The following is a 27,464-nucleotide window of genomic DNA, read 5'->3' on the forward strand; positions in this document are numbered from 1 at the left end:
TTGGCTTTGTTACTAAGGCACCTTTATTGCTGGTAATGCTGTTAAGGGACAGGATTGGCGCGATGAGTAAACAAGGTCAGGCTGTTGTAAGACCCACTGTCACGCGGCAGAGTGGGCAGACTGGGGGGGGCTCAGGGAGGGTGGGAAAGCCCCTGTCCCCCCTGCTGATGCCAGCTGGCGGGGCGGGGGGGTCTCACACAGGTCCTGGGGTGGCTGTGGGAGCCAAGGTTGTTGCTGCTGAGCTAATCCAGTGGTCCCACACTAACCCCATCTGAATTTTGGCCATATAAAAAAAAAACAAACCTGCAGATAGTGCTTAAGTCTCCTTTTCCACACCAGTGTAAAACAGAAGTCCTTCCACTAAGAGCAGCGGTGCAAAGTCAGCCTTGAGCTGGTGCGTGAGGGGAACACAGACCCGGCCATGCCACAAACAGACTTTCCAAAGCTCCTTGCTGGGCTTGGCTCTGCACCTTTAAAATTGACCCCAGGTCTCCTGACTTCACCCACATGCTGTCCCACACATCCTCTGCATCATGGATGTGACTAGTTTTGAATCTTGGTCACACCTTATCTTATGGAGAAACAGAGCCCCGCAGTCATTTCCAGCAAGCAGTGCCTCTGGGGAAGGGCTGCGCCAAGGTGTGCCAGCGCCTCCAGGAACCATCACCAGGGTCTCTGTCACCTGACACCTCTGGCTTAGACATGAAGATGAGGACCCCTGAGAGAAACCAAAGCCACGTGCTGCCTGACCCCACCTCAGCCGAAATATGCCCACAGAAAGACATTAACGGTCAGCAGGAGAATAGCATTAACATTGCAAACAATCTTCCACAGGGGCTTTTCCTCGATGCTGGTGAGTCTCCGCTCCAGGGCAGCTCTCTCCTCCTGGGACAGGGTGGGCGTGGGGCCGGTGGACAGACCACAGAACCATAGGTACAGCATTTTCCAGCAGGGAGGCTTGGCTGCTGCAAGAAATGGATCAAAGAATGGGTGTTATCATCTAGCTGGGGCTTTTCCCTCCCTCCTTCCACCAGTTTGGAGGTGCATTGACCAATCTGGAATGGGGCTTGCGATGTATCTTGGATGGGAGATGAAGATGATGATGGGAGATGGGAAGGGAAGGAAAGGGAAGGGAAAAGAGAAAGCTCTGTCTCGACCATGTCCAGCACAGCCTGATTACAGTTGGTTGATTGCAATACCAATCGTTCATTAGTTAATTAACAGACCTTTTCCCCCTCCTCCCCAAGCCTGCTTCCATCCACTTTCACAAATTCCTGACAGCATGATGGTCCATTTAGAGATCTCCTGGCTTATTTATTACACTTGACATGCAGGGTGAAGTATGTGTTTTAATTGTCAGCCCTGTGCCGTGTGTATTTCACTGGCTGTGCTTTCCAAATATTTTTTGAAATGCAGTGTCATAAGGCCTTGAAAAAGGTGTTACCTGAAAAAAAAACCCTCATTAAACTGTCAGCTGCTGTGTTTTGCATTTCCTTGACCATCATTACTAATTACCAAAATACTAAGACATCTGTTTATAAAAATATGAGCTAGTTAAGTGAACTAGGAATTGATAAGAAATAATAGATAATGCTGAATGGCTGCATTCAACTTAAGCCCAACATTACTCTATTGGGAAAAAAAAATAAGATATTTCTTTAGTTGTTCACTTCTGTTTAGCTTGGCTGTAATTGGTACCGGTGTCCTTTGGATAGACCAGCAAAAGGAAGGAGTGAAGAAATGTTGTGTATGTGCCTTTCTTCTGCGTTTTTCTGCTCTGTAACCTTGGAAGGTTAAACTGAAAACCAGGAAGCTGTATTTTTTTAATGGATTTGCAGAATAAATCTCTGTCCACTCTGAAAAAAACTTGCCTATGTAGCATCTTCTGCTACTGTTCTGTCTCCTGACAACTCTTTAAGTTCATTTGACTCTTTGCCTTCCTTCTTATTAAATACCCTTGGTAGGCCACACGGATATTTAAGCAACTTGGGTCTGAGTTTTAACGATGCCTTATATCCTAAGGGAAAATGAAAGATACTATTGGCATAATGTAAATGAGAAAACTGAGGCTTGTAGATTTATCCTAGGACATCCACAAAGTGCACACACCTGCTCCCAGTGTCTCATGGTCCCGTCAGACCGTGACACTATTTTGATACAGTATGTTACAGCATCACTGAGTGAGTTTGGCCAGCAGAGCTCACACAGGAGTAAGAAGGAGGCATCTCTAACACATACACAAGGGTTTTATCTCCTAGCAATGATGAGGACAGGAAGGGATGCCATTTTTATGTGCTGCAAGTTGAAATTACAGAGCCTGCCACGACTATCACAGCTCTAGTGGTCGCTGCTGCTTTGGTTATGGCTGCAGTAGTGCTATGGAGCTCCTCAAGAGCATCTTGGTGAGACAGAGAAATAGATGCAGTGTCATGGCACAAAGCCCCAGTGTCATCGGGGCAAGAGGCAGAGTCCCAGCAGCACAGACCTCCACCCTGCCAAGGGATGTTCGTAAGTGGACGTTGGCTCCCATCTAAGGCGTCCAACACACCATTAAGTGTCCAGGCCTGAAGTGCTAAAATAACACTGTGACTTGGGCAGGGCTGGACTGGGGTAGTTTGCCTGCGTAAGTAACTTGTTCTAGGGAGGAGGAGGAAAAACATTTTACTGAATGGTGAGTTTTCTTTGTTTTTCAGCAATGGCAGCTCTTCTGAACCATTCAGAGGATTGTGACATGAAGGTAAACGCTAGAAGATATGTTGGGAGGACCAAGAACTGCAACAATTTCACTTGTCACATCCTCATAACTGGTATACCCATAAATACAAGCCCCAACTCCAGTGAATGCAACAGATGGCCTCTCATGAGCTTTAGAGGGACTTGCATGAGATCTTGGCTGTGGACTCACCACATGAGCGTGCTTGTTCACAGCAAGCCACCCTACCTGCCTCCTCCTTATCACCTGAATCTGTACTTTCGACCAAGGCACTCTCTCCGTCGGCTGGATTGATCTGTGCTGCACGACTCTTGTAATTTTTCAGGTCAATGGTAGGTGCTTTTCTGTGTCTTGTCCACCACGTCAGGCAAACGAGCTGCAAAGTGGGACAGAGAACAAACAGGTTATTGCCTGTCAGTTGCAAACTGGCATGCCAGTCACCTCCCTCTTTGAGGGGGACAGATCCAAGATGGTGCTGAAAGACCTGTCCTGGGGCAATGGTTGTTCCCCCACTTTCTCTCACCTCCCTTCTGCACAGGTGCTCACACCCTGAAAAAGAAGGCTGGTACCATCCAGCTGGAGCTGAAAAGCTGAGAAAAAGTGTGAATTAATCTAGTTTCTTTCCTTCTTTTTTTCTTTTTTAAACAACCTGTTCCATCCCTGTTTCTATCAGGAGTAACCTTTTAGTAGACATTGAAGAAGCAGCTTCCTATTTGCTAGGCTCACTTGATTGACATGAAGTAATGATGATCTGTGTCCAGAATGGCAGATCTCCAACAGGGAAAGGTAATAAAGTCAATTAAAATAAAAAAAAAAAAAAGAAGCCAAGATAATCCTCTCTGGATACAGTCAATCACAGACAGCAATTGAACCCTCAGCAGAGAAAGATCAGTTGCGTGCTGGCATGCAGATATATGGCTATAGGGGCATGACGCAGATATATGGCCATAGGAACACCAGTATTTGAGCAGCTCCTTCTCTGGGACATGGGGAGGGACTGAAGGATCTTCTGTCTCATCTCAGTTGTCATTTTATAGGAAAAGAAAACCCAATTTGAACATTAAACCCCACAGTTGGGACAAGCTCACATCAAAGTAGCAACCTGCACTTCCAAATGAGATTATCTCAGGGCTTTTAGTGGGAAAAGTAGCAGTATTGTGTCTCTGCTCTGTGACTGCAAGTACGTGTTCAAGAAGTGCAACTACGTGGGTGTGACAGCGAATATCAAGTCACAATTCGCAGGGAGGATTATACCATACATTAGACCAACAGGTGTAGTTACAAGTAGAAAAAAATGAACTCTTGGCACACACTGCAAGACTTACCCATCCAAATGCCTTTTCTCTTTTTTCTTTGTTTGTTGGTTTGGCTTTTTTTCCTTTGTTTTTTAATTCTAGTTTTCTCTGTTGGGCCAATACAAGACATTACCTCTCTCTGCAGTCTTTCAGTGAAAGAACCATCGCAAGTCATGAGAGATGATCAGTGCTGGACAGGCTGCTGTGATTGCAATCTGCTCTGCTTTACCAAAGCAGGAGATCTGAAACTCTTATCCTTGAGCAAGTCTGAAAGTCTTCTCCTCCCTGGGACACAAGGAGTGCACAGGAGGCATTAATCTTGCCAATCTCACAGTGGTCCTTTTTCAGCTGTGGGGTGGGGTTAGCCATCCCAGGGGCTCAGGGCTTTGAATTTAAGTCAGACCTGCTGCTTCTTTGGCTGACCATAGCACACCAAGCAGCTTGATGGCGTCAGCACTTCCTTAGCTCTGTGTGTTCTGGCCAAGCCAGGCAGCAAGGACCACGCTCATCAATCCCACTCAAATGCAGCTGTCCATGTCCATCGGTTGAGGATGCAGAGGAGCCGCAGGACGGGACCGGGGTAGCAAAGCTGCAGCGGTGATAACAGGTCAGGCAAAGTCACGTATTTGCCTGATGAGTGTCTGCCTCCCTGCTCTGCCCGTATGGAAATGAACGTCTCAAATGGGTCACTTACAAAGTAATGTGAGTTTAATTTTTGAATTTTACACACACAAATCCAGGCAGGAATTTCCAGCTGACACAAAATGTTGCATAATTTCCAGAAGATTTATAGCTTTATTTAAATCATTTTCAACCAAGATGAGCATTGGGCAGGGCTAATCTTTCTTGTCATGATGTGCTAAATTGCTTTGATTTGATGATCCTCATCTTTCTCAAGGATTCTTTTTTTTTTTTTTTAATCACTTAGGAAATGTCACTGGAACATAGCAAAGTTTCAGGGTACTAAAGAATTTCCAAAACTTTTTTCTTTTCCCTCCTCTTCCCATGTATCACTGAATGACTGTCTCTTCACATTGCAGCAAAATCTGCAAGGGCTGGACTTTACCTGGGGCTCAGACTCTGCCAGATGGGAAGGATTCCCAGTTGAAAGGAGCATAGACACACAGGTAACCTCATCGCATATCATCCACTGACCCACCCAGGAGCTGTTTTTTTGACCATGGCCAAATAAAACAAACCACCACCCTAGAGGGCTCCTCGGTGAAGCATCACACCCACGCTCCAGCTTCAAGCTCCCCTGTGGTAGGTTTTGACTGGCTGAATTCCTTGAGGTTTCCCTTTCTCCTCTTTGCCATCACCAGAAGGGCACATGCTGGGGCAGACCAGCAGCATTGTGTGGCCATGGAGGCCACCACGGGGCTGGCTGTGCTTCCTGGCACAGACTCACGAAGGGCTGGGAATGGGGGAGGCAGATGATGGCATGTGTTTTGCATGCCTGGAGAATACAAGCAAATACATAAATAAGGAGAACTGCTGACAGGGGAGCTGCGTTAGCAGAATTGACTTGGACCTTGGAAATGCTGCCTGAGGCTGCCATGCCCAAGGGCAGGGGAGTGGGGGATAGTCACTTGGCGGGTCCCGGGGAGCCCTGTGGCTCTGCTCCCCACCGCAGAGCCATGCGAGGGCACTGCTCAGGGAGCCCTGTGTCCCCCCTTAGTTTGTGCCTCTGTAAATGCCTGTTTCCCACAGGAGCTGAGCACACTTTGCTGTCAGTGGCACTAGATGATGCTGTGGGAGCTTCAGCTCCAGCACCTCAGGAGTGCATGGTGTGGGTTCAGACCAGCCAAAGCGGGCTTGGTGCTCGCCCTAGGCCATGCACCTAAAGGAGTCACCAAAGCCAGACCTCAGGACACAGGGAAAACATCCCCAACTCCAGAGCACATTAAGTAGAATTGCCAATTCATCAGCCTGTCTGGCTGAGCCCTGACCCCTGGGGAGGTGACTTGCTCATGTGGCACTTGTGCTTTGTGGGCTGTTCCTCTCCCTTTCCACCCTCACGTTCTCCCTGGACAAGGGAGTTTGCAAGAACTCAGCAAAGTTTTTCTTTTGTTGTTTGTAAACTAGAATAAATCCTTCTGTTCCAAAATGCCATCTGGCACCTGACAGTTGTGTTTCAGCTTCACAGTCTCAAATTTAATTGTAAGCTCTTTTGCAGGGTTTTCAAGGACAGCGTGACACAATATGGACTACCTACAATGAAGACATATGAACTCTGGAGCATACCAAACAAATTCCTTGCATACTTGTTTTCCAGCACAGCATCAATCACCACAGGGATGGGAGAGTGTCCAAAACAGCAGGAAAAAATGCTATAGCTTGCAGTTCTTGGATTGTAATTCATTTAAAGCCAGGCACATTAGCTGTACCACTGTAACATCAGATACAAATCTCTTCTCTCCTTTTGCCCATTTACTATCTGAAAAGGATTGAGATTCAATATTTAAAGTTGTCCAGTGTAGATCCTCAGCTGGTGTAAAGAGGCATAACTGTGCTCAACAGCTGCTCCTGGTCTTTGAAGGCAATGGAGCTATGCTGATTTACATCTGCTGAAGTATGATCTATCACTGTATTTCCTTGGCTTTTTCTTTGGTGGCTTGTTTTTCTTTTCCTTTTGCTTGACAAAATAAATGGCATAATTCCTAGCTTTTATACAGAGTCTTTCATCACTAAATCTCAAAGCACTGCACAGATAAGCGCTAGCAGAACTAGTCCCATGTGATTTTTATGGGGGAAATATCTGAGGCTCATAAAGTGAATTGGCCAACACATGGGACTGGGAAGCACCAGAGCTTCAGATATCCTCAGCCAGGACACCTGCTACCAGCCCCCCTGCCAGCCACTATCATGGGGACATACAGGCTCTTCACCACAGGTTTGCCCACTTGCATGCCAAAACCCAGCAACCTGAGGTCACTAATGGCCAAACACAAAGTTCAGGTGCTAGTGTCTACCCAGAGGGCTAGAGCCTGACACGTCCATCCTGCTTTCTACCTCCTGCCCTTCCTTCCCAAAACCCTTCTGTCCTTGAGCCATCTCAGCACAGCCACAGACTAACTTGAGATGAGGAGACAAGCCCTACTTGCAGGACACTGTGAGAAATCATGCCACCAGGAGTGATGGTCCATATCTACACCTGCACTCATGGCTAGGGCAAAAGTTGGGGTAAGTCTGACTGAGGGAAAATGAAAAATGTTGGTTTTAATGCTGCACACTCAGATTCGTGCTGGACAGGCAGCAACCCAGCAATGTTGGCACCTACCTCAGCTTAAAAACCAGACCTTCACTTTGGCTGTTCTCTGAGGAACAAGGTCAGACCTTTCCTGTTGAAATTGGGGATAAATAGCAGAAACTGAATGGAAATCAGACTAAAACCACAGGGGCAGACTCTCCCATTCCTACCGAGCTATGGGAAGAGGGAATTAGCTACCACTTACTGGCACACATTGCCTGGCAGCCCATCTCATTTTCCTTGTGGTGGGAAGATACTGAGGGCGAAGGGGCACACGGGACATGGATGGTCATCACCATCATCAGATGATTGATCTTGGTCTCCATGTCCAGCCTCTCACTGTCACAGGCAATATCATTAATTCTTATTAATTTTCTTCAATGGAATCTCTTATACAGAGGTCAAGCACTGAGCTCAGCACTACGTGGGGTCCATAGCCTACCAAAAAGTTATTCTGAACATCCCTCTTTAGAATACTTCCCCAAAAAAGCCCAGCCTATGTTTGTTCATGACTGGCACTGCCCTTTAGCAAGCTCTCCTCCCTCCCTGGCTCTCCAGATGTTCCTGGGGGGGGCAGCCACCACCCCTCACTTTTTGTTCCTCTGGGATGACTGCACACAGCTGTTTCAGACAAAATTCTATCCTCCCTGACCATCCCATTGGCTTTGCTCCCTCGACTGCTTCCAGTCTGAATCCATCTTTTCTGAACATTGGCTCTTTGAAGAATATGTCAAATAAGGTCCCTTAAGTCCAGCACCTATAAACTCACCTATTTCTACTGAAAATCTCCTCTGAGGAATCTCTTATGATCATAACCTCTTTTTCCCTGATGCTGTTACAGTAGGTCTTCGTCCTGACCCTCCCCCCTTTAAAATGTGCTTTAAATGTTTCTATACCTCTGAGGTCAGACTAAAAAGCCTGTAGGTGCTGTGGCCAGTTTCTTCATTTCCTAAACTGTTGGTATGATGTTCACTATCTGCCCGTGCTATGTTAATGCATCTTATCTTGCTATTGCTGTGGGCAGGGAGCACTGCACATGTTTAGTTATCACAGGTCAGATGATGAGTGGGAACTCATTAAACTACAGTAATTAATTGCTGGCAACCATCTGGCCACCCCTGAGCAGTAGTGAACAACGTAAGCAGCAGAACTAATGGTGCCTCCTTGCCAGTATTTCTCTCTCCCATGTGGATCCTCTGATAGCTAATAAAAGCTGAGACTTTATCTCAAAGCAGACACAAAGACAGGCTCTCTCTCTCCCCCTCACCTCTATCTGAGCACCTGCTTTCATGTAATCTTTAGGAGCTGGCTATCTTTGACACAACTAACATTCGATCAAACATTGACGGAATTGGTTAATGCTTTACAAGTTATGAGGAAGCAACAGATAGAAAGTGCTATAATGGCATCACCCTCATTTCCTCATGCAGTTAGACAGGAAAAAGTAACTCTCTTAAATCTATCCAGTAACCTTTGTTTGGAGGTGGATGGCAGGTTTTCTATATTGACAGCTGCTTTAAAATTTGGGACTGGGAAGAGGTGCTTTAAGGTTTTATTATATAAAGCCTTCAAACTCTGCACCATTTTAATGTGTTAAGTAAAAGAAAGTTGTGCCTGACTCAAAGTTATTAAATGTAATTGAGATCACATTGGGACAAAATGTTATTTTCCTAAATGCCCATGTTGCAAAAGATATTAATCTTGTTTGCCTGCAAGATTGATGCTGGCTCTGCTGAAACAGGGTAGATGCTACAATTAGATATATTTAATTCCTCCTCAGCAGTGCTCTGTAATATGATTTCATCTCCTTCCCCTTCTTCTTTTCTTTCTGTTCCAGTTATGATGGGCTGTGGTGTCTGCCTAGCTCTAGGCACAGCATGGGAACTCACACTCAATTTGAAGCACTCAGTGCCTCAAAGCATTAACACTATGTGACCTGGGGAATAGAAAGCTGAGGAGCAAGGGCTTCTTTGCAGCATATGCATTACACACCATTTCTTAACCATGGGAGGAAAAGAAAAGGACAGATTTCAGAGATTTTTGGAAACCAAACGGGGACTCTGAGAAAAGGGTGCCACTGCAAGTCACTTACCTTTTCTTCAGGGATCGGTGGGGTGCAGAGACTAATAAGGACAATGACAATTGCAGTGAGGACACAGAGGATGAGGGCAAAGTAGAGGTAGTGCAAGTCCTTTAGCACAGCTGGTCTTCTGTCCTCCTCACCACAAGACGGTGTGCTATAAATAAACTCGAGGATCATCCGAACGAGACCAACAGCTAGCCCAACCATGAGGCCCCAGAAAGCACCCTGAGGAAAGGCAAGCATGAAGAAAAGGTCACTGCATGTTACCTTTGGTTAAGTTTTCTTTTCTTTTCTTTTCTTTTCTTTTCTTTTCTTTTCTTTTCTTTTCTTTTCTTTTCTTTTCTTTTCTTTTCTTTTCTTTTCTGCTCTGCTCTGCTCTGCTCTGCTCTGCTCTGCTCTGCTCTGCTCTTTTCAGCTCTTTCTTAGACCAAGACCTTTTATGCCTGACGGAAACCCACACTGACATGCATCAAAGGAGGATGTTTTCAGTTAAAAATCCTCGTTTTTTCTTTCTGTCCTTGAACACGGAACAGATATAGCACAAACAATGCAGGAGTCTCTTCCTAGCAACATGCCTCCAACTAGAGTTTGACACATCATCCCTAAAGTGTGGAACAATTTTGCCTTTCGTGCTTTCAAATGAGACTGCCAAGAAGTACCACTTGCAGTGGCTTCTTGGAAGCAAACACACATACACTAGAGACTGGGCTAAGATCCACTAATGCATGCCAGGGAAAGGCTGTCTAATTGTCACATTTTAGCTGGACTGGCTTTAAGTTTAAAGAGTCTCAAAGGCTAGGTAGTGAGGGGAGAGTTATTTATTTATTTTATCAAATTGAATGTGTATATCAATTGGTTTTTGACACTCCACTTACAGGCTCATTAATCCTCTTGCAGAAGATTGCCAAGATGAAGAGAGCTGTGATCGGTGGGGCTAGATAGCTGGTTATGGACTGAATGTAGTCAAAGAGCTTGCCGCTGTTGGCTGATTGAATGATCGGGATCCAGAGAATACTGATGACTACAAGGATGAGGATAAAGACTCTGGAAGATGAGGACAAAATTATATTAGCTCTGCAGGTGGTGGAGTCTACCTGAAAATGAAGTTTTGCAGCAAAACACGCTTCCAATTACTCTCAGAATTTCCTAAGAAAAAAATCCACAGATCACTCTCAAGAAGAACCTTTCCTTGTGTACACAAGAAAAGAGAAAATTTTTCTCTTCTAGAAAGTCAATTCAACCAACTGCCAGAGCTAACTTCACAGATTTCAGAGAGATCTGAGCCAGGACTTGCCAATCAACATGCATGAGAGATCCACAAGGGCATGGTGGCTCCCATCGTGAGCTGGATCAGTGCAAGCCCTTCAGCCTGGTGTGTCCTGGAGAGTGATACATTCTTCGAAGGACTAGCTCTCAGATGCAACAGAGAGAACAAGATGAAAGCTTGTGGAAGCAATCTTTCTGCCACCTTTCCAAGCAGATAACATGCTCAGCCTTGTGCTTTTGCCAAATCCCATTTAATTTGCTGCTTATTAAAATTGCTTCTGGGGTCTCAGGTGCATACCATAACCCTCCTTCATCTTTGCACCGTATGTTATAGAGGTTGCTCCATATTGCTGAACAAGATGTACTTTCCCTCTCACTGCTCTACAGTGGTGGAGTATGAGATTGCCTGCAGCCTTCACCCACCCCACAACAAAGTTTAGAAACTTAATGCTTATGACAGAAGAGGAAAAGCACCACAAACAGGCACAATGCAGCTTAAATTCTGCTATCAGGAGGAGAACTTTATGTGCCCCTGATATAATGCAGTACCAAAGCTTGCTTGCAAAGGGCACTATAACTTATCAGAGAGACAGAGAGCTGGGAGGCCCAGCTCTCTGCACTTTTCCCTGAAAAAAGGAGTAATTGCAATGTGTTAGTCCTGTCTGATGCAAAAATAACATGTTCTTAAAGACCTCTGGTGACAGTGACTCCAGAGCACCTTTGGCTTTTCTAAAATTTAGATTTAAGGCAGTATTTATGTTAAGTTTAGAGAAGAGAGAGGCAATGATCTACCTAGCTTAGCAGTGCGCTCAGTGTTTCTCTTTGACCAGGTCTATCTGAGATGAAGCTGGAAAATGTAATGCTCTTTCCCATGCTGCATTCCTGTTCTGTATTTTAGGCACCAGATTTTTCTCAGTGAGTCCAGACTGAAGAATGTAAATGCTGCACTCAAAACAGATGATGAGAGCAATGAGACATAAAGAAATGTAAGGACCTGCCCACAATCATCAGCTCCTGCTCCGAAGCTTTTCTGCGGATCCGCTGCCAGATGTCTATAACGAAGAGTGTGCTGCTGCTGTTGAAAATGGAGGTGAGGGAACTCATCAAGGCTGCCATCATCACGGCAATCATCAAACCCCGGAGCCCTGGGGGAACAAAAAAGGGAAGGAAAATCAGGACTGGACCTTTGGCCTCGGAGTACTTTTTTTTCATCCTGATGTCTGGTAACTGCAGAAAGATTTCCTCATCCATAGGATGGATAAGGGCAGTCTGATCCCGCTGTGCAGAGCATGACTCAAGCCCACCTCCACAAGTGTAAAGGTTTCTCACCATCAGGCAATAGTTCTATCACGAGTTTGGGGTAGGCAATGTTGGAACAACCCACCGCAGCTCCACAGACCCTTTGACAGATGTCTGGGTCCACGCAGCCCACTTCATCTGTGGAAGATAGGAAAATATCAAGAAGTCAGTGTAAACACCGTTGAGCCATAGGTTGTTTAATTCAAGGGAACAAATCTTGATGCCTTGTGCGGTTTTGTATAATTTCAGAGGTGCAGCTGGAATACAGCTAGAATGAGTGGAGCTGAATAACATTTTACATCATAAAATAAAGGTGAAACTTCGAGATGACATTTTGCAATTCTGTTCAGGGTACAGATATAACTCTCCTGGATGTTGCATAATTGTAATTCTTGATTTGTCATTTGTGGGAACTGGACTGTTTCCATGAACCTGCCAGCTGGGTTACCAGGGGTGTTGCAGGATGAGTTACTCCTATTTGAGGAAATCTGGGAGAGAGGCACTTGAGACACTTACACTTTCCTCCAGGAGTGGTCCTCCTAACCAGGCTATTCTTCCCGGTAGGTGGCATGCTCTGGAGAAACCAGCAATGAGAGCTCCTTGGGAGACAACATGAGGTGAACACTTTCTCTTTCACAAAGGATGGCTGTTTCACATAATCCACGAGGAATTGTATGAATCTGTGTGGCAGACGATTGCTAAAAGTCTCACCAAATATCTAATGAAAGTAATCCATAGGATGGACAACCTCAGTCCTTTGTTTATTTCATCTCACTGATTTCCTCCAGATAGACAGATGCATATGATGTCCACAGCATGGAGTTTTATGCCCCCAATGGCAAAATATGCCCCATATGGGTAGTCCCAGTTACTTCTACCAGTGTGGGAGCACTGGAAGTGGAGGAAGGGCATGGGAACATCAGTGTACAATGGGAGTATATACAAATGTGCCTGCAGGGCAGCAGAGTTTCTGAGGTGTAAAAGTGCTGGAGAACCTGTGTGGGATTAGTGGTCCTGGCAGGTGTAAATCCCTGTGGCAAGGAACATAAAAAGGCTTACCTGGGTAAAGAGCTCTGCTGATCATTCCTGGCATGACAATGAAAAACATAGGGAAGATTTTCAGGTATCCTCCCAGCACTGATCCACCTTTGGCATGGGAGAGGTTCTTGGCAGAGAGAGACCTCTGGACTATCACCTGCAATCAGTGCAGAAAGGGAGCAGAGAGTAAAATAGAAACACTACAGAGAGAGCAGGATCCATCCTCTGTCTCTCGTTCTCATGGATGACTTTCATCCAGCAGGATCCCAGGGTGTTTTGCATGCCAATGGCAACTTTCCCATCTCGGTTGACTGCAGCCTGCTGCCACTGCTCAGAGCTCAGTGCACAGGCTATAGGAGAGGGCAGTGTGGAAATTTCCTTTACAGGAATCATTTCGCCCTTGACTGAAATGAAGCCACCTTGAGGACTGGAGGCAGTGGCTGTACAGCAGCAAGAGACAAGGAATGAAGCAGACCGTGGGTGTTTTGGTAAAAGTTCAGTGGTGGGTTTTCATAATTATCCCGTCTTAAAGCACAAAAGCACTGCGTCTTGAGAAACAAATACAGTTTTCCTTGGTTGTAGCTTGGAAAGGAATAAGAAATGTGAGATCTCTGGGAACAGGAATGGCTTGTCTGGAGGTCTACACAAGGTCACTGCAGAGCCAGCTCCAGATCCACATTTTCATATTCTTGTCACACTAACTGCATGAAGACCCTCAGTACTCACCAGCCCACAGTGGGATAAAGACGGAAGAAAATAACCTGCTCTCTCTGCACTAAGAAGTGCACAAAATTAGCAGCTTGCTGAGAAGGTGGAAGGAGTGAGATATTCTGGTCTAGACCAGTAAAATGTTGTAACTCCTGCACAGTGAGACACAGTCATGTTTCAGCTCACAGATCCACAAACTGAGGAGTGGATTGGAAATAATAGTGTGGTGGTTTGCCTGTAGAGGGAAAGACTTTCTTTACCTGGTCGGTGCACCAGCACCAAAGAGCCAGCACAGAGAGGCCAAATATAAGGCCAGGCCAAGGAATGTCTCCTGTGACTGGATCCCTGAACAAATGAAAGGCATCTGCACGTGGGAGGTGACAGGTTGTGTTTGGGACTATGATCTTCGGTATTGCTGTGCTGTATTTCTCCTGAAGTCCTTCATACCAGCCAACTTTTTCAAATCCTGAAAAGAAAATGCCAGTGATTTAAGGTCTGGTGCTCCCTGCAAGGTTATTTCCTTATCTGAGTCTCATGATTACGTTTCTTTTCTCCTATCATCCTCTCATCTCCTTTTCATTCCACCCTTGCTTTTGGCAGTCAAGGTTTCTACAAGAGTCAGTCGGATTTTGCCCGGAGTCCTTGTGGTTTTAACAGTGCATCCTGGAAGAGGATCAATGCAGGAAAATCTCCATGATCCTAATCCCCATGATGTCCTCAGCATCTAGTCTTTGCTCATGCACCCTCCAAGAGCGGAAGCAGGAAGGTATGACATGAAACAAGATATATCTATATTTCTGTTTGTCAAGAAGGCTTAAAGCAAAGACTAATGATGGCCAGTTCCTTGTTGCTTTTTCATTTCTTTATAATGGTCAGTTACGCCCAGATGAATGCACAGTAACTCCCAAAGTCAACACAGAAAGTTGGCAGAATTACTCTGAATTTACATGAGTATAGTGAGAGCTGAATTTGGCTCTGGGAATGCAGTGTTGCAAGCTCTGGTTATCCAGAACCTCACTTCCGTACAGTTAGTGCAAAGGATGAAGCAAGTCCGACAACTTGGCAAATGAGAGTTGTGCTGGCACCACTTCTGTGAGTAGTTAAAACTAATTTCTGCACCATACATGAAAAGCTGAGGTACCCTGCTAAGGTCTAATGACCTTAGGACCATTAAACCAGTGTATGATGCCACTGCAGGTTCCCCTTACCTATGAACATGAGGACCAAAGCTCCCAGCACCATGATCAGGGTCTGCAGCGCGTCTGTGTATATCACAGCGGTTAAACCACCTGTCATGAGAACCAGAGACAACAGGCAGAGGGAGCCATCATGTGCAATGAAACAGGTACCTCACCTGGAAAAAGTTTACCTTGGCCCCAGCCCTGTGATTTCAGGACAGACCTATTGGGAGAAGCTGGCACTGAGCTGGTCCCCAGGAGCCTATAGCTGTCACAAGCCCTCCTGTGACGAATGGCCTAAAGGGCTTGTCCATGTTCACGAGAGGACTTGGAGGCAGTCCAGCATCTTAATATCTAAGGATGCTAATGTTGCAAAAAGAGAAAAAAAAGAGCAAATATGGGCAGTGGTAGCTATCTGCATAGAGGGAGCCAGGAGCCTTCTGTAGTGTTAGAAAATTCTCTATAAAACAGTGATAATCCCCCCATATCAGTTTCCCTTGGGCCAGGAAGGGAGAGGAGAATAGCCAGAGGTCTCCAACAGCTGGGAGTGACAGGGCAGGTACTACCAGCAACCAGGGGAATCTCTCCCACAGACCAGGACCTGAGTACTTTCCCCAATGTAGGAAAGGGGAAATTTATGTCCTAGGCTCCAGTTTTATAGTGTTTCTTTTAAAATCAGCTATTTACCAGCTATGGTGTAGACAGCAGTCACTGCTAGCAAGACCACAGTGGACAAGTAGAGGTTCCAGCCCAAAGAGATTTGGATGAACAATGCTCCGGAAAAAATGTCTGTCTGGAATAAAAAAAAAACAAGGGCAGTCTGGCATTAATAGTGCTTCGTGCAAGTGAAATCTAATAAAGCAGCCTGCAGCCCTCTGCGGCTGAAAGCATTGACGAGGGAGGACACCACGAAGGTGAAGTGGAAGAGGAGGAGAGAGCATGGGGCTGTTGGCTGTGAACCTTCTTGTTCTCAGCGCAAGGAAAATCTTTCCTCCAGGTCAGAGCTCTCAGCATCTTGGAGCTGGGGCATCAGGAGGGTGAAAATCAAGGTCCCACATCAAGGTACTACAAAGCAACCAAAAGGCTATCTTACAGGCAGCCTTCATGGCATGTAATCCTCACTGGCACATACAGGTATTGGTGGAAACTGCCACTCCTTTTGTTGACTGTGAAGACACCCGTGGGGAGCAGGAGCCAATGTATCCACAGGCAGACACAGGAAAGAAAGAGGGGCAAATAACAGAGACCAGGTTCTTCCCAAGACTACATCTTGGTGGCCTAGTGGCCAGTAGACACTCCTGGTTGAAAGACCCCTAAAGAATCACTGATATCTTGTGCCATGATTTATTTACCTGAAAAGGTCAACAGCTTGCTTTTCTATTCATGTAGTTCAGCATACTAGAATGACACCAGAGAAACAGGTTATACCTGCTGAGGACCTCACTAGAAATACAGAAACCCGCATCGGCTTTGTTTTGTTTGGATCTACTGGCAGAGAGAGTGAAGCCAGAAACTGAGTGAAACCTGGAATTATACAGATAACATCATTCAAATGCAGAAGGTGATATGGGGGATGTGTAGGTTGGGAAATGGATTTGAAGGACACCTGCAAATCTGGTACGGGGTGAGATACAGGTAAAGACATTTGCCAAGGGAGACAGAAGGGATGGGCAAGATTTCTATTTGCTGTGCCTGAAATAAGCACCTTAAAAGCAAGCAGCCAGTGCAACTCCCGACCTCTGTAACCCTGAGACAGGACAAACACTGCCACTACACCACAAGAACCACTGTGTCTTCTGGTTTTTGACTTCCCAGCAAGAAATACAAACACCTCTGTAGCCGTGCAGGATCAGTCCTTTGACAACACTGTTTATTGAGATCTCTGTTTTCCTTTGCGAGCAGGGAAGACTGCAATGCCCCAGTTGCTAACCTATGTTTGGGCAAAAAGCACAGGGAGAAAAATTCTTCTTGTAACCAACTGCCTGCTGTCCAGCCAGCCGCTAAATGAGCTCTCTACAAACAATAGCATCGCTTAATAGAAAGCACCTGTCATGCCCATAAACTCCACCAGCCACATCCGTCAGCCACGCGTGAATTAGCTGCACAGAGGAGAAACTACTGAGATGAAACAGCAATGACTGAGGCCAGGGTCCTGCTCTGAAAGGCATTGGCAAATACTGCTCTGCTGAAGGTCATTTTGAAAGACTGGTCTGTTTTTGGCACATACATTGACTGTGTAGCTGTGCACATTGTGGTGCTGTTGCCAGAGAGATCTTCCACTTATCTCTCATGGGTGAAGATGCTTCAAATGCCGCTTTACCCATGCAAATGCAAGATCTCATCCTGGGCAATGCCTCAGTTCCCCAGGGCAAAGGGTGACATGACCAAGAGCTGGCCATTTGAGGAGGAAATCTATCCTATACTCCCAGCCTGGGACTTCTCTTAATGCATCTCCCAGGACCTGAGATATAATAAGCCTGGGAGAAGGACCCTGAAGCCAATTGCAAAAGGCACATGGGTGCCTCATCTCCAGTCAATGTTTTCCAAGGCAATTTGACATCCAAATACTTCAGTAGGATCTAGTGAAAACTGACTTGTACTGGCTATGGGACAATCAGCTGGAGACAAAGGACTGACATTTTCAGTCCCTGTAATGGACTCTGAAATACAGTCCTCTCTCTCCAAGGGCACAGATAGTTCTTAGCAAATCTCTGAGCTTAAGTTCTGCCTCTTTATTAATGGCATTTAAATGAAGGGAAATACCCAGAAGCTTACCTTGCTTTTTGACTACCAGCAGGGTACAATGCTACAAGCAATCCAGGAAAGATGCTGAGTTTTCTCTTAAGCCAGAACCTACCTTCCTTTCACCATACCCTTTTTATACAACAAAAGCAACAGAAAGAGAGAGGAATAACCATAACATACCTAATGCTGAAAACTCAGCTACAAGAACAACAGCAGATTTATGATCATTTAAGAGAATTTCACATGTACAAGATGCAACCAGCCAGATTCTGAGATGGGGTAATGCTGCAGTTCCTCTGTCTATATTGCCTAAGGTTTGATCTGATAGAAGAGGAAAAGCAGGCAGACAGCTTATAATACTTATACTGTTTAGTAATTACCTGCCATATCCCTGTAAAGTTCTCACTGTGCATTGCTGTTTAATGAAGGCTCGCTCTATTAGGATAGGTCTCCATGATCAATGCAGAGGCAGGTATTGACTTGAGCAAAGCAGCAAACTAACACACTGCTACTGTTTCTGGTAGCTGAACTGGTCCTTTCAAGGACATCTGAGTTCCCTCTGAGCAGCCCTGCATTGTACCAGGATGACCTACCCCTGCCCTAGACACAAGGGTTGTGTTCAATTGGATACATACGGATATCTTGGTGAATATATAGAGAATGAGGGACAGTACGGACATATAGATTTGTATCCTCTGCCCTCCAAATCTCTTCTGCAGGTATTCAGGCATGGTGACCACTCCTGCTGCGATGTAAACCGGCACAAAAATCCAGCCGAGAGCCAGAAGTGCCCAGGTAGCCTGTTAATGAGACAGAGAAAATAAAGGCACATGATTCAACACAAGGGAACGTCCTTCTCCTCTGCTCTTTCAGTGGATATCCTAAGAAAGCAGAAGGGTACAGTGCAATGCAATATATTTGGGAAGCAGTCTGACTTTTTCTCCCTGCTCAGAAGATGAGATGACAAGTGGAGGAATTATTATAATATAATTAGAAGCTTTTGAAGTTCTCCTCCTAAACCCTGTATGTCTCTGTCATGGGTGACACGTCCTGTTCCATCTCCTGGTCTTTTGGGCCAGATGGTGTATTCTGTTGCCCTGGATCTCTGAAAGATGGTGCTATATTTGGTGGCCTTTGAAGCCACTGATGCTGTGGCAGTGAAGAGTTAAGTGATTCAGAGAAGGATGGGAGCATCTGTTTGTTGCTTGATTAGCAAGTGATGAGGCTGAGGCAGCAGACTGTCCCTGCGGAGCATAAAAATAAGCAACAGCAAGACTCTGCCAGGATGTTCTCCTTGCAGGCTGATGCAGATGTGTTTCTGTCACTGGTAGATTAAGGGGCAGTTCAGTTGCTTTGCCACAGGTGAAGGGTCTTTTGGAAGGTGTAAAGTCATCTCCCATCATGTGTTTCTTCTCTGAAACCCAGCAAAAGCCCAAACAGATCTTGAACATAAATAAAAGCCATTGGATTATCACCTCCTGGCTGTCTCAGGCCATTACTTTGCATCCAAGTACATTACATATTAGTCCAGATTTTACTTTGATCAGTTATTTAAGTTATCAGAAATGAAACTGATCCCTGTAAGCAGAGATTGTGAGTGACTGAGGAGAACAGCCATGGCTCCTGCAGTGGCAGAAACTGGCTTAGGTAAAAGATGCTCATATGATCACTGCAGCTGAGTGATGTTCCATGACAAAGGGAGAGGATAATGGCATATCTAAGGTCCCTTTCCAATCTGAAAGAAATTAATCTAAACTCATGAAGTTAGATTTGCCCTGACATACAATCTTATCTTCACGGGCTTCTAAAATGACTTGAATAGATTTACTTAAAGCACAGCAATATTGGTATGTCCTACATGCACCAAGCAGAACACAGGCTCTGGTTTCTCACAAAGGACTTAAAGGTGATCTTAATGGTTTAGAAAAAAAAAAACAAACTAGTGCAGTGAATAGATACCCAAGGAAAGAGTTTTTGGTGGGCCCTGCCTGTGCTTGGCAAGTATCCGGCACTGTTAGCAATCTCTACTGACACAGACAAGAGATTTAGAGTTAGGTGAGTGATGTTTATTGTGAGGCTGGCACTAATCTCACTCCTCATCAGTGCAGCTGAGAAATTTCATTAGCATCACACACAAAGGACCTGGTTTTCATGCTCTGTGTGGTGTCAGTGGCAATTTTCCAGGCCACTTCAATAGGGCAGAATGAGACCTGCCTTCACACCCAGATGTTCACCCCAGAGATGTCACATTTTGGCAGCTGACAGGTGAATGCAGTGTTGCCAATTCTCGTGGCTTTACACTGAATTTAAGGGCAAATGCCGCTTTTTTTCAAACTCCCTGTACCCAGAATCCTGTGATGATCCAAATACCTTTTTAACATTTATTATCTTTTATTTTAATCTTGATGAGTGCAGACCAAAGCCTAAAAATATGGCCATGTGCTTCTGGGAAGGTCAAAGAGCTAATAATTTTAGTGGATTCCACTTAAACTAAAATAAAGATCTCATGTTTTTAAGGCTATCTGAATGTCTGGAGGCTTCTTTCCTGAGGCTTCAGAACTTGCAGTTGCCAATACTGTTAGCATCTGATTTTAGAGACAAACCCCCCCGTCCCTTTATAAACAGTGACATCTTAGTTGACAACATAACTGACTCTTACGTTCCACTCAAAGCCCCCAACAGCAAGGCCCCCAGCTGCTCCAGTGCCTGCCAGGCCGATGAATAAGCCACTGCCCACATTGCTTGACATCAGGGATGCTCCAATCTGAAACACATGGTACAGGCACAAAACCCAGAAAGTCACCTTGAGGAACTTCTGTATCAGCTCAAGCATTTCCGTCTGGCACTCTTTCCCCAGGGCCTTGTCACCTTGTAGATAGGTAGCTGGATGCTAATGGAGAGTTGGGTTTTCCTTTTAAAGAAAACTATGTTTTTATATCTTAAAGAGGGTGTGCCCGCTCCCTTCCACTGCCCCCACTCCAATGCAAAGCTTAATCTCAGAATCAGGGTTGACTTTGGTAATGGTTCTCCTGAGATACACGACTGTTATGGGGACTACAGCAGGGTGACGGAAGTCTGGTGGCAGCCACAGATACCTTAGTGTCCATGAAACATGGATGGATTTCTCCATTCTCTTGTTACTCAGCCAGAAACGTGCCTTCTCCAACCTTGCTGACCCTTGCTCTACCTCTCCATGTCTTGCTGACAGCCCAGCCTCTTTTAAGTCTTGCACTAAACATGCATGTGGTGGTCTACACAGCCAGGGTGATGGGAGTGGTCTCTTGGAGCTCCTCCTAAGGGAGGATATTCCTGAACCATAGCAGGGATGATGTTAGAAACATGCAGGCCTTTTGTGTTTAATGTCTATACGTAGGTTCAAAGATATTCAGCTCTGCAGTAGGTTGGAAAACACTAATGCCTCAGGTTAGCTTTAACTGTAGGCCGTAGGCATGGTAGGCTGTCCCTACCATGGCTCATTGACACCCTAATTGGAAGAATGCAGGCTCCAAGGCACTTTAAACAGGGTAAAGAATATCTGCCTTAATTACTACTTTTATTTGGTGTAAAGCCTCACCTCCTTTCTGTATGCCAATGCCAAATCTCTGTCAGAGTCAAATGAGAATTTACCCAAAGGACAAGTCTAGCCATTTTGTCTCCAGAGAAAGTTTGCTTTTAGCCACATCACCTATGAAGAGCTTTTCTCCCCTTAGTACTGCTAAATGTGAAATAAAGAATGATGGAATTTGATCTGCTTTTGAGCAAGGTAAAACATTAATATGGCATCAACACCCACACTGATTCCTGCCAACAGCTCTGCCTTCTTGTCTGTCTAAGAAAACTCATTATTAGAGAGCTGGCTGCTGCAACATGAATTTGCAACTGAGGTGGGGACTGGTGCTCTCAAAAGATGTAAACAGTCTTCCTGATATCTATATCAGACACAGAAATACAGAAGATACATTGCACAGGAGTAGCAATGTAATACCAGGGTTTAGTTGAGGCTGCCTAACACACAGCAGAAATCTGTCACCCCTGTAAAAAAGAAGTAAAATACGTGTAAGCCAGTCATGTACTCAAGGTGAAGGCCACGAGGAGCTGACCCTGCAGGAGTGCTGCAGAGGTGGAATCAGCTTTCTGACAAACAAAACTGAAAAGTCAACCTAGAATGGTAAATCAGGAGAACCAAGAGCCAACCTGTACCCAGCGGGCTCTGTGACCACCTGTGGCTGGAGCCAAAAGCAATAAGAATGTTTTTTGGGTTTGTTTTCTTTTTTTTTTTTTTTAAAAAGAATAATGTTTGGGAAAAAATGTTCCATTTTAGTATCCTTTGATTTTTCCCTTCCTAATTAGAGAAAACCATCAAGTTAAGCTTTTCCATTAAATGTCACTTGGCCAAGACAGAAGTATAAAGAACATTTAAGAAATAACAGATTTTAGAAAGGTGTATGTGTCTCTGATGAAAGAGGTTGAAAATCTAACCTAGTGAATTTATGGGCAGTGTACATCCGAAGGAAAAAAAAAGAAAAAAATACAGTGTTTTGGTTGAGAAGTGCATTCCATTACCCACGACTCACTGGAGAGATATATGGTGCTAGAGTCTGGCATTGGCTGAGAAGGATCTTTATTCCTGTGGCATTTTTATTCCTTTCAAACTTTAAATTATCTTTATATGTACCTTTCACTCCCAAGAAAAGGTGCCTTCAATAGATTTTTTTTTCTTCATAGTGAATATTTTTACTTCGGTGGTTTGAAGTTTATATCCTTTGCATCATTAGTCAATAATCTCAACTTTACTCTAAATAGCAAGGGCTCAGAAAGTCCTGGGCTTTGCGATTATTTTTTTCTTCAGTCTTTAAATGCTTTTTTACTGGAAAGAACATTCCTAGATTACCTAATGCTCTCTTGGCTTGGGACAATGGTATCTTTGGCGAGTTGGAGCCAAAGAGTTTCAAACCCAGCTATGCAGTCAGCACTCCCTCATGTCCATCAGTATGAACATTTTTATTGCTGACTTTAGCAGACAAATTGAGAGTTGAAAAAGCCTGAAGGTGCTGAACTGGGCTTTTGGCCCAGCAGCTCCACACTGTAGCCCATTAGCAAAACTGCATGGGATGATTCCTGGTGGATCTTCTTCATCTCAAGGCTACTGTCAAAACATGTATAGACTGGGTCCCCTCACTAGACCTGCCCTCCTTACATCTGGAATTGCTTTTGAACCATGAGAAACAGAGGGATGCATTTCACTCACAGGCCACCAAGTCATGGATCGTCCAGCTAGGAAATAGCCTCCAATGGTCCCCCGGCTTGCTCGTATCGATGACTAGAAGCACAGGAAAAAAAAGTGTTTTCCTCCGTTCACCCACCTTCAAGTCAGATTCAATGCCCATCCCAGTAGCCTTGAAACATCCTGTCAGCAACCTCTTGCACCACCCCAGTCCTACTCCTTCAGGCATCACTGCAGTCAACCGGCTCACCCTACTCAGAGCAGCACAGATACGTAGTGTAGGCTGAGGCAGGGCCCCTGTGAAAGGCATCCAGTTTTGAGAAATCTAGGGGTCTGGCTGCTCTCAGCCATGTGAAGATAAGTGTTTGCAGCTCCAAGAAAGGCTGCCCAACTTCTGATCATGGTATGCATTAAGAGGAAGCTTTTCCCTCCTCACAGTCCAGCACCCCTAGCAAATGCCTTCAGAGCCAAATAAGGGAGAACATGGCAAGGGGTGAGAATCAGAGGACAACCTTGTATCCCATGGGATGCCATCAAGGACTGCATTTGGGCATGACATGCAGGGTCACTCCAGGATGGCTAGCAATGCCCTGTGGCAGCTCCTGCTGCCTTGCTTCCTTCCAGCAGCCCCACACTTACATGGCCACATCACGCAGGCCCATCTAGGAACTGCATGAGAAATGCAGGGATTTCAAGAGCAATAGGATGTCCATAGGCCAGCAAGACCCTCCGATGTCACTGAGGCTGACTGTGCTTGCTGTTTGCAGCAACCGGGAACTTGCAGTTGGACACCATAATAAAATGGTTTGCTGCAAAATGCTTATGCAGATGGCAGCGCTCAGACTGGTGAGCAGCACTGCCACCAAGCCAGGAGAAGCCTGAATGCCTGGTCTAAGCATCAGCTCCAAAAATTGTTTTGTGTATCTCTTAAGTATGCCAGGCTTCACCCAGTGCTTCTGTCTCTCTTTGTGCAGGTTTCTGGTAGTCCAGCTTTGGAAAGAAGCTGCTTGTGCCTATTTAATGGCTTCTCCTTGAATGTACCCATTGGGAACGAGAAAAAACACGTCAGCCAACCAGAAGATTGTAGGTCTCTCTGAAAGAGGCCTTTGCAAAACAACATGAACAAATAATTAGTAACAATCTTTCCAAAGCTTTTTAAAGTCCCATTTCAGTCTTCTCCCCGTCAACCCCAGCTTTTCTTTTGCCCTTGCCCCCTGCCTGCCCACACCCCAGCGTAAGACTACTTTGCAGCATGGGAGGTAGATATCATCCCCAGAACAACCTCCAGGGAATGACCCCTTGGTTGTCCCCATGTGAGGGTAGTGGTGAGGACTCACGGGAAGATCACTGTCACCCCACAAACCTGCTCAATAGGCCATGTGATAACGGTGTGTGCAGAGGATGCCCTTTGCAGGCAAACACCTCTGTACCCAAGAGGGGTCCAGGGAGGATCAAAGGCTCTCCGCCTCAGGCAGACCTAAACAGAGTCACCTTGGGGACTCACCCATATCCCGACGATGAGGACAAAGGCAAAGTAAAAAACCACAACGATGATGTCTGCCACCCCAAAGGCCACTGTCGTGTCTCCTGGCAGTGTGGGCAGCTCCGCGGTGGCTGTGGTCGGCTGGCTCATGGCTGCAAGTGAACTGCTGATTTTCTCTCTCACACTGGACTTTGGTGCACGTTGGCCTTCATCGCTTCCCTTGTAATAATTAACAGGGTGGAGAAGGTGTGAGGGGGGAGCGGGAGCCAGGCAGGACTGTGGCTAATGTTTCCCAGCAGGCTCCAGCAGGAGCTTTGGCCCCACAGTTCATCAGTGAGGACCTCCCAATAGCTCCGTGGTGTGAGCATCCCTCGCAGATGCTCCTGAGTCCTTTTACCGGTGGTCCCCTCTCCTGCCCATTTACCCATTGGTGACACCCACTGGGATGGCAAATGGATAAATGTCACATTGTCTTGTCCCTCACCCCTCTTTCACATCACTTTCACTGCAGCATCCTAGAGACGAAAGTTCCTCCTAAGAGGAGCTGCCATAGAGGGGAGCTGGTCTTTCTTCCTGGTGTGGGTGGTAAGGATACCGATCTGTGCAGGATGGGTGCAGCACCTGCACCCACCCCACAGGGGCAGGATCAGCCACAGGCAAGGGTGACAGTGCCCCTTTCCTCACTCGGTCCAGCCCTGTGCTGCCTCCTTCTCCATCCTGTGCTGCAGCTCAGGGATACTCCGTGCTGCAGAGACCCACAGCCCCGGTGGATGGTTAGCAGGCAGGGAGCACGTGTTATGCTGTACATTCACTGTGCAGATAGCAACAGGGGGAAGTGCAGGGAGGAGACAGCTGAGCTTTCTTGGCAGGCTCTCCAGTGTGCACATGGCCAGCAGTGAAGGAGTTAAGCTGCTGGCGTGACAAGCAGAGCCAATGCCAGCTCACCTACATGAGTCGGGAAAGCTGCAGTGGCAGCAGGAGCAGTAGCTGTCTTGGGGCATGGGCAGGTAGGAGGGGGCTGTCCCCTACCACAGCAGCAAACTGCAAACCACAGGTTCGAGTCATTTGGGGAGAGTAATTTCTCAGCTGCATGGGATGTCTCACTCTTCTCCACCTCTTAACGCTGGTGCCAGGCAGGACCTGTGCCTCCATCTCCCTCTCCACCAGAGACCTGCTCAGAGGTGCCGAGAGGATTCCAGGATGGTCCCTGCGGGTGCTTCAGTTGATGGTCATAACCCAAAAGCCTGAGACAGGCAGATAGGCACAGCTATGGCTTCTCAGTGTGATTCCTAATGATGCTAAATGACATTTGCCTCCCACAGATTTGTGGCTCCTGACACCACCCTCAAAGCCATGGGGGCTTGTGGCATCCATTCCCCCCTTAGTTCATAAATACAAACATCTCCAGACCATGGCTGGCCCAGGTCACCCTCTGGAGATATGTCTCCTCTCTCTCTCTCCACTGGCTGAGGAAGAGCTACTTTTCTGCTTTCTGCTGAGTTCCCACAGTGCTGTGAATGTTCCTCCAAGACAGCGTCAGTTCCCTGCCTCACTTTCCCCACCCACAATAGCACCAGGGAAATCACAAGTATGCTGGAGGTGTTTCCTAAGTGCTCCTATGGAGGGGTTGCTGCTGTAGGAGAAGACAGGGCAGTGGGTTGGGCTAGCAGGCAAAGGCAGGGGCTACAACTGCTGTCCTTGGGAGGGGTTAGGTTTGGGGCTGCCACCCTGTCAGGCTCAGCAGGGCTTACCCTGGGGCCTGTCAGAAAAGAAATTATGAAGGGCTGTAGCTGGATGCTAAATGAAAGAGGATAACACTTGGGACATACATAGGGTGGTCCTGACTGTGGTACCAGCCCCCAAGACTCAAGCTCTGACATGGCTGCAAAGGTCCCTCCGTTACCTCTGTCTGCAGCTATCTCATACCTGATAATGGGGGACAGGACACCTCAGCTGAGGGCACCAGCCTGGTCTGGAGTCAAGGTGGGGACCCTCCAGCATGAGCCCAGCTCTCCTTGACACCACTAGCCCTCTGAATCAGGGCACAGGGTGTGGGTCACACCGCCCCTCTGCTCCTCTGTTGGGACAGCTTTGGGAGGGTCACCCAAGGTTTCTACTGGGTTTGCAGAGTCATTACAGAGAGACTGTAATCAGAGAGCCATTACAGAGCTGGCTGTAGGGCACAAGCCTTCTCCAGGCAATCCCCCGGTCCTCAAAGCAGAACCATCTCCTACCTCCCCCACCCTCCGCTACCCATGGTCCCTCACCCCATGACTTATTAGGTAGGACATTTTAAACTTAGGTGAGCTTTGCTTGTTCTTGGTTTCAAGGGAGGCAACAAAACCTCTCTCTCATTTTGTTTTATCCCCCTCTCCCCCAGCGTTTTCTTGCAAATGCTGGCTACCTGCTTGCTCATTAATTGCACTGCCGAAGCAAGGTCCCCGTCCACCCCTGCTCCCCAGTCTGAGGCTTTCTGGGAGCAGTGCCTCCCCGTAGTCTCATTGCCCACAAAAGGTTTTTCAGGACTGAAATGTTTCAACAAGCTGAAGTACAGTTACCAGAAATTAAATATCTGGAAGCCTAAATCCCCTGGTGTAAACAGGCAGCTCTCCCTGTGCAGAGCTGATTTACACTCACCCACACGCTTTTCCCTCTTAACACCACAGCACCTGAAAGCAAAGACAGTCACCTAATCTTGAAATGCATCAAATTCCTGCCCAAGAAACAAACAGAGCCAGTATCTCTAGTCTTTCCAAACCAGAAACCCTGCTCCCCATGGGGACCCCAACCCAAAGTACTCGCCCAACCCAGCCCTTCACCCCACTTTCCCAAAGTACTGTACCAGCAGTAATTAACACCTGCAAATGCTTGAAAGCTTGCACCCCTGAAAAGTAAATACATCTAATAAGCCATTCCCAGCAGCTGTGAGCTATCACGAGGCTGCTGGACCCACTAGAAATATGTTGGCTTATGGTGGCAGGACCCTATCAAGTGTTACTACACTGTCTGGATCATCTCAAGCCATAGTGGCCAATCCCATTGCCAGTGCAATCGGGTAGGATTGCAGTGGCTGCACCTTGAACATGGATGATACCTCAAGCGCATCTGCAGCAGTGCCCTTCTTTGCTTCTCGAGGTCTTGTGGCCCTCCTGCCCGCGGTCCCATTCAGGCAGGAGTTGTTC

At 46.4% G+C, this 27,464-nt stretch overlaps 1 protein-coding gene and 1 long non-coding RNA gene across 4 annotated transcripts; one reads left to right on the top strand and one right to left on the bottom strand.

Moving 5' to 3' along the window:
- On the bottom strand, positions 1-27,464 carry SLC5A9 (solute carrier family 5 member 9). 3 transcript variants are annotated; one of them, XM_087731194.1, is made up of 15 exons: positions 27,377-27,464; positions 24,304-24,501; positions 22,824-22,895; positions 20,235-20,339; positions 18,211-18,375; positions 15,518-15,623; positions 14,861-14,941; positions 13,913-14,118; positions 12,966-13,101; positions 11,937-12,044; positions 11,602-11,752; positions 10,217-10,385; positions 9,351-9,566; positions 2,960-3,089; positions 1-965 (listed from the first exon to the last, which is right to left on the bottom strand). In XM_087731194.1, the coding sequence occupies exons 2-15, from the start codon at positions 24,430-24,432 to the stop codon at positions 757-759; spliced, it is 1,983 nt and encodes a 660-aa protein (XP_087587320.1). In that variant the 5' UTR covers positions 24,433-24,501; positions 27,377-27,464; the 3' UTR covers positions 1-756. The 3 variants fall into 3 exon arrangements, with proteins under 3 accessions (XP_087587320.1, XP_087587319.1, XP_087587317.1); XM_087731193.1 differs by having other exon boundaries at positions 1-962; positions 2,942-3,089; XM_087731191.1 differs by having other exon boundaries at positions 2,942-3,089.
- LOC148052104 (uncharacterized) lies at positions 4,454-6,490 on the top strand. Its single transcript, XR_015698691.1, has 3 exons — positions 4,454-4,710; positions 5,049-5,135; positions 6,185-6,490. It is a non-coding gene; the product is annotated as an uncharacterized LOC148052104 (long non-coding RNA).

The sequence above is a fragment of the Nipponia nippon genome, unplaced genomic scaffold (genome assembly GCF_047370975.1).
Source record: "Nipponia nippon isolate SJK-2023a ecotype South Korea unplaced genomic scaffold, ASM4737097v1 scaffold_5, whole genome shotgun sequence".
Lineage (NCBI taxonomy): Eukaryota > Metazoa > Chordata > Aves > Pelecaniformes > Threskiornithidae > Nipponia > Nipponia nippon.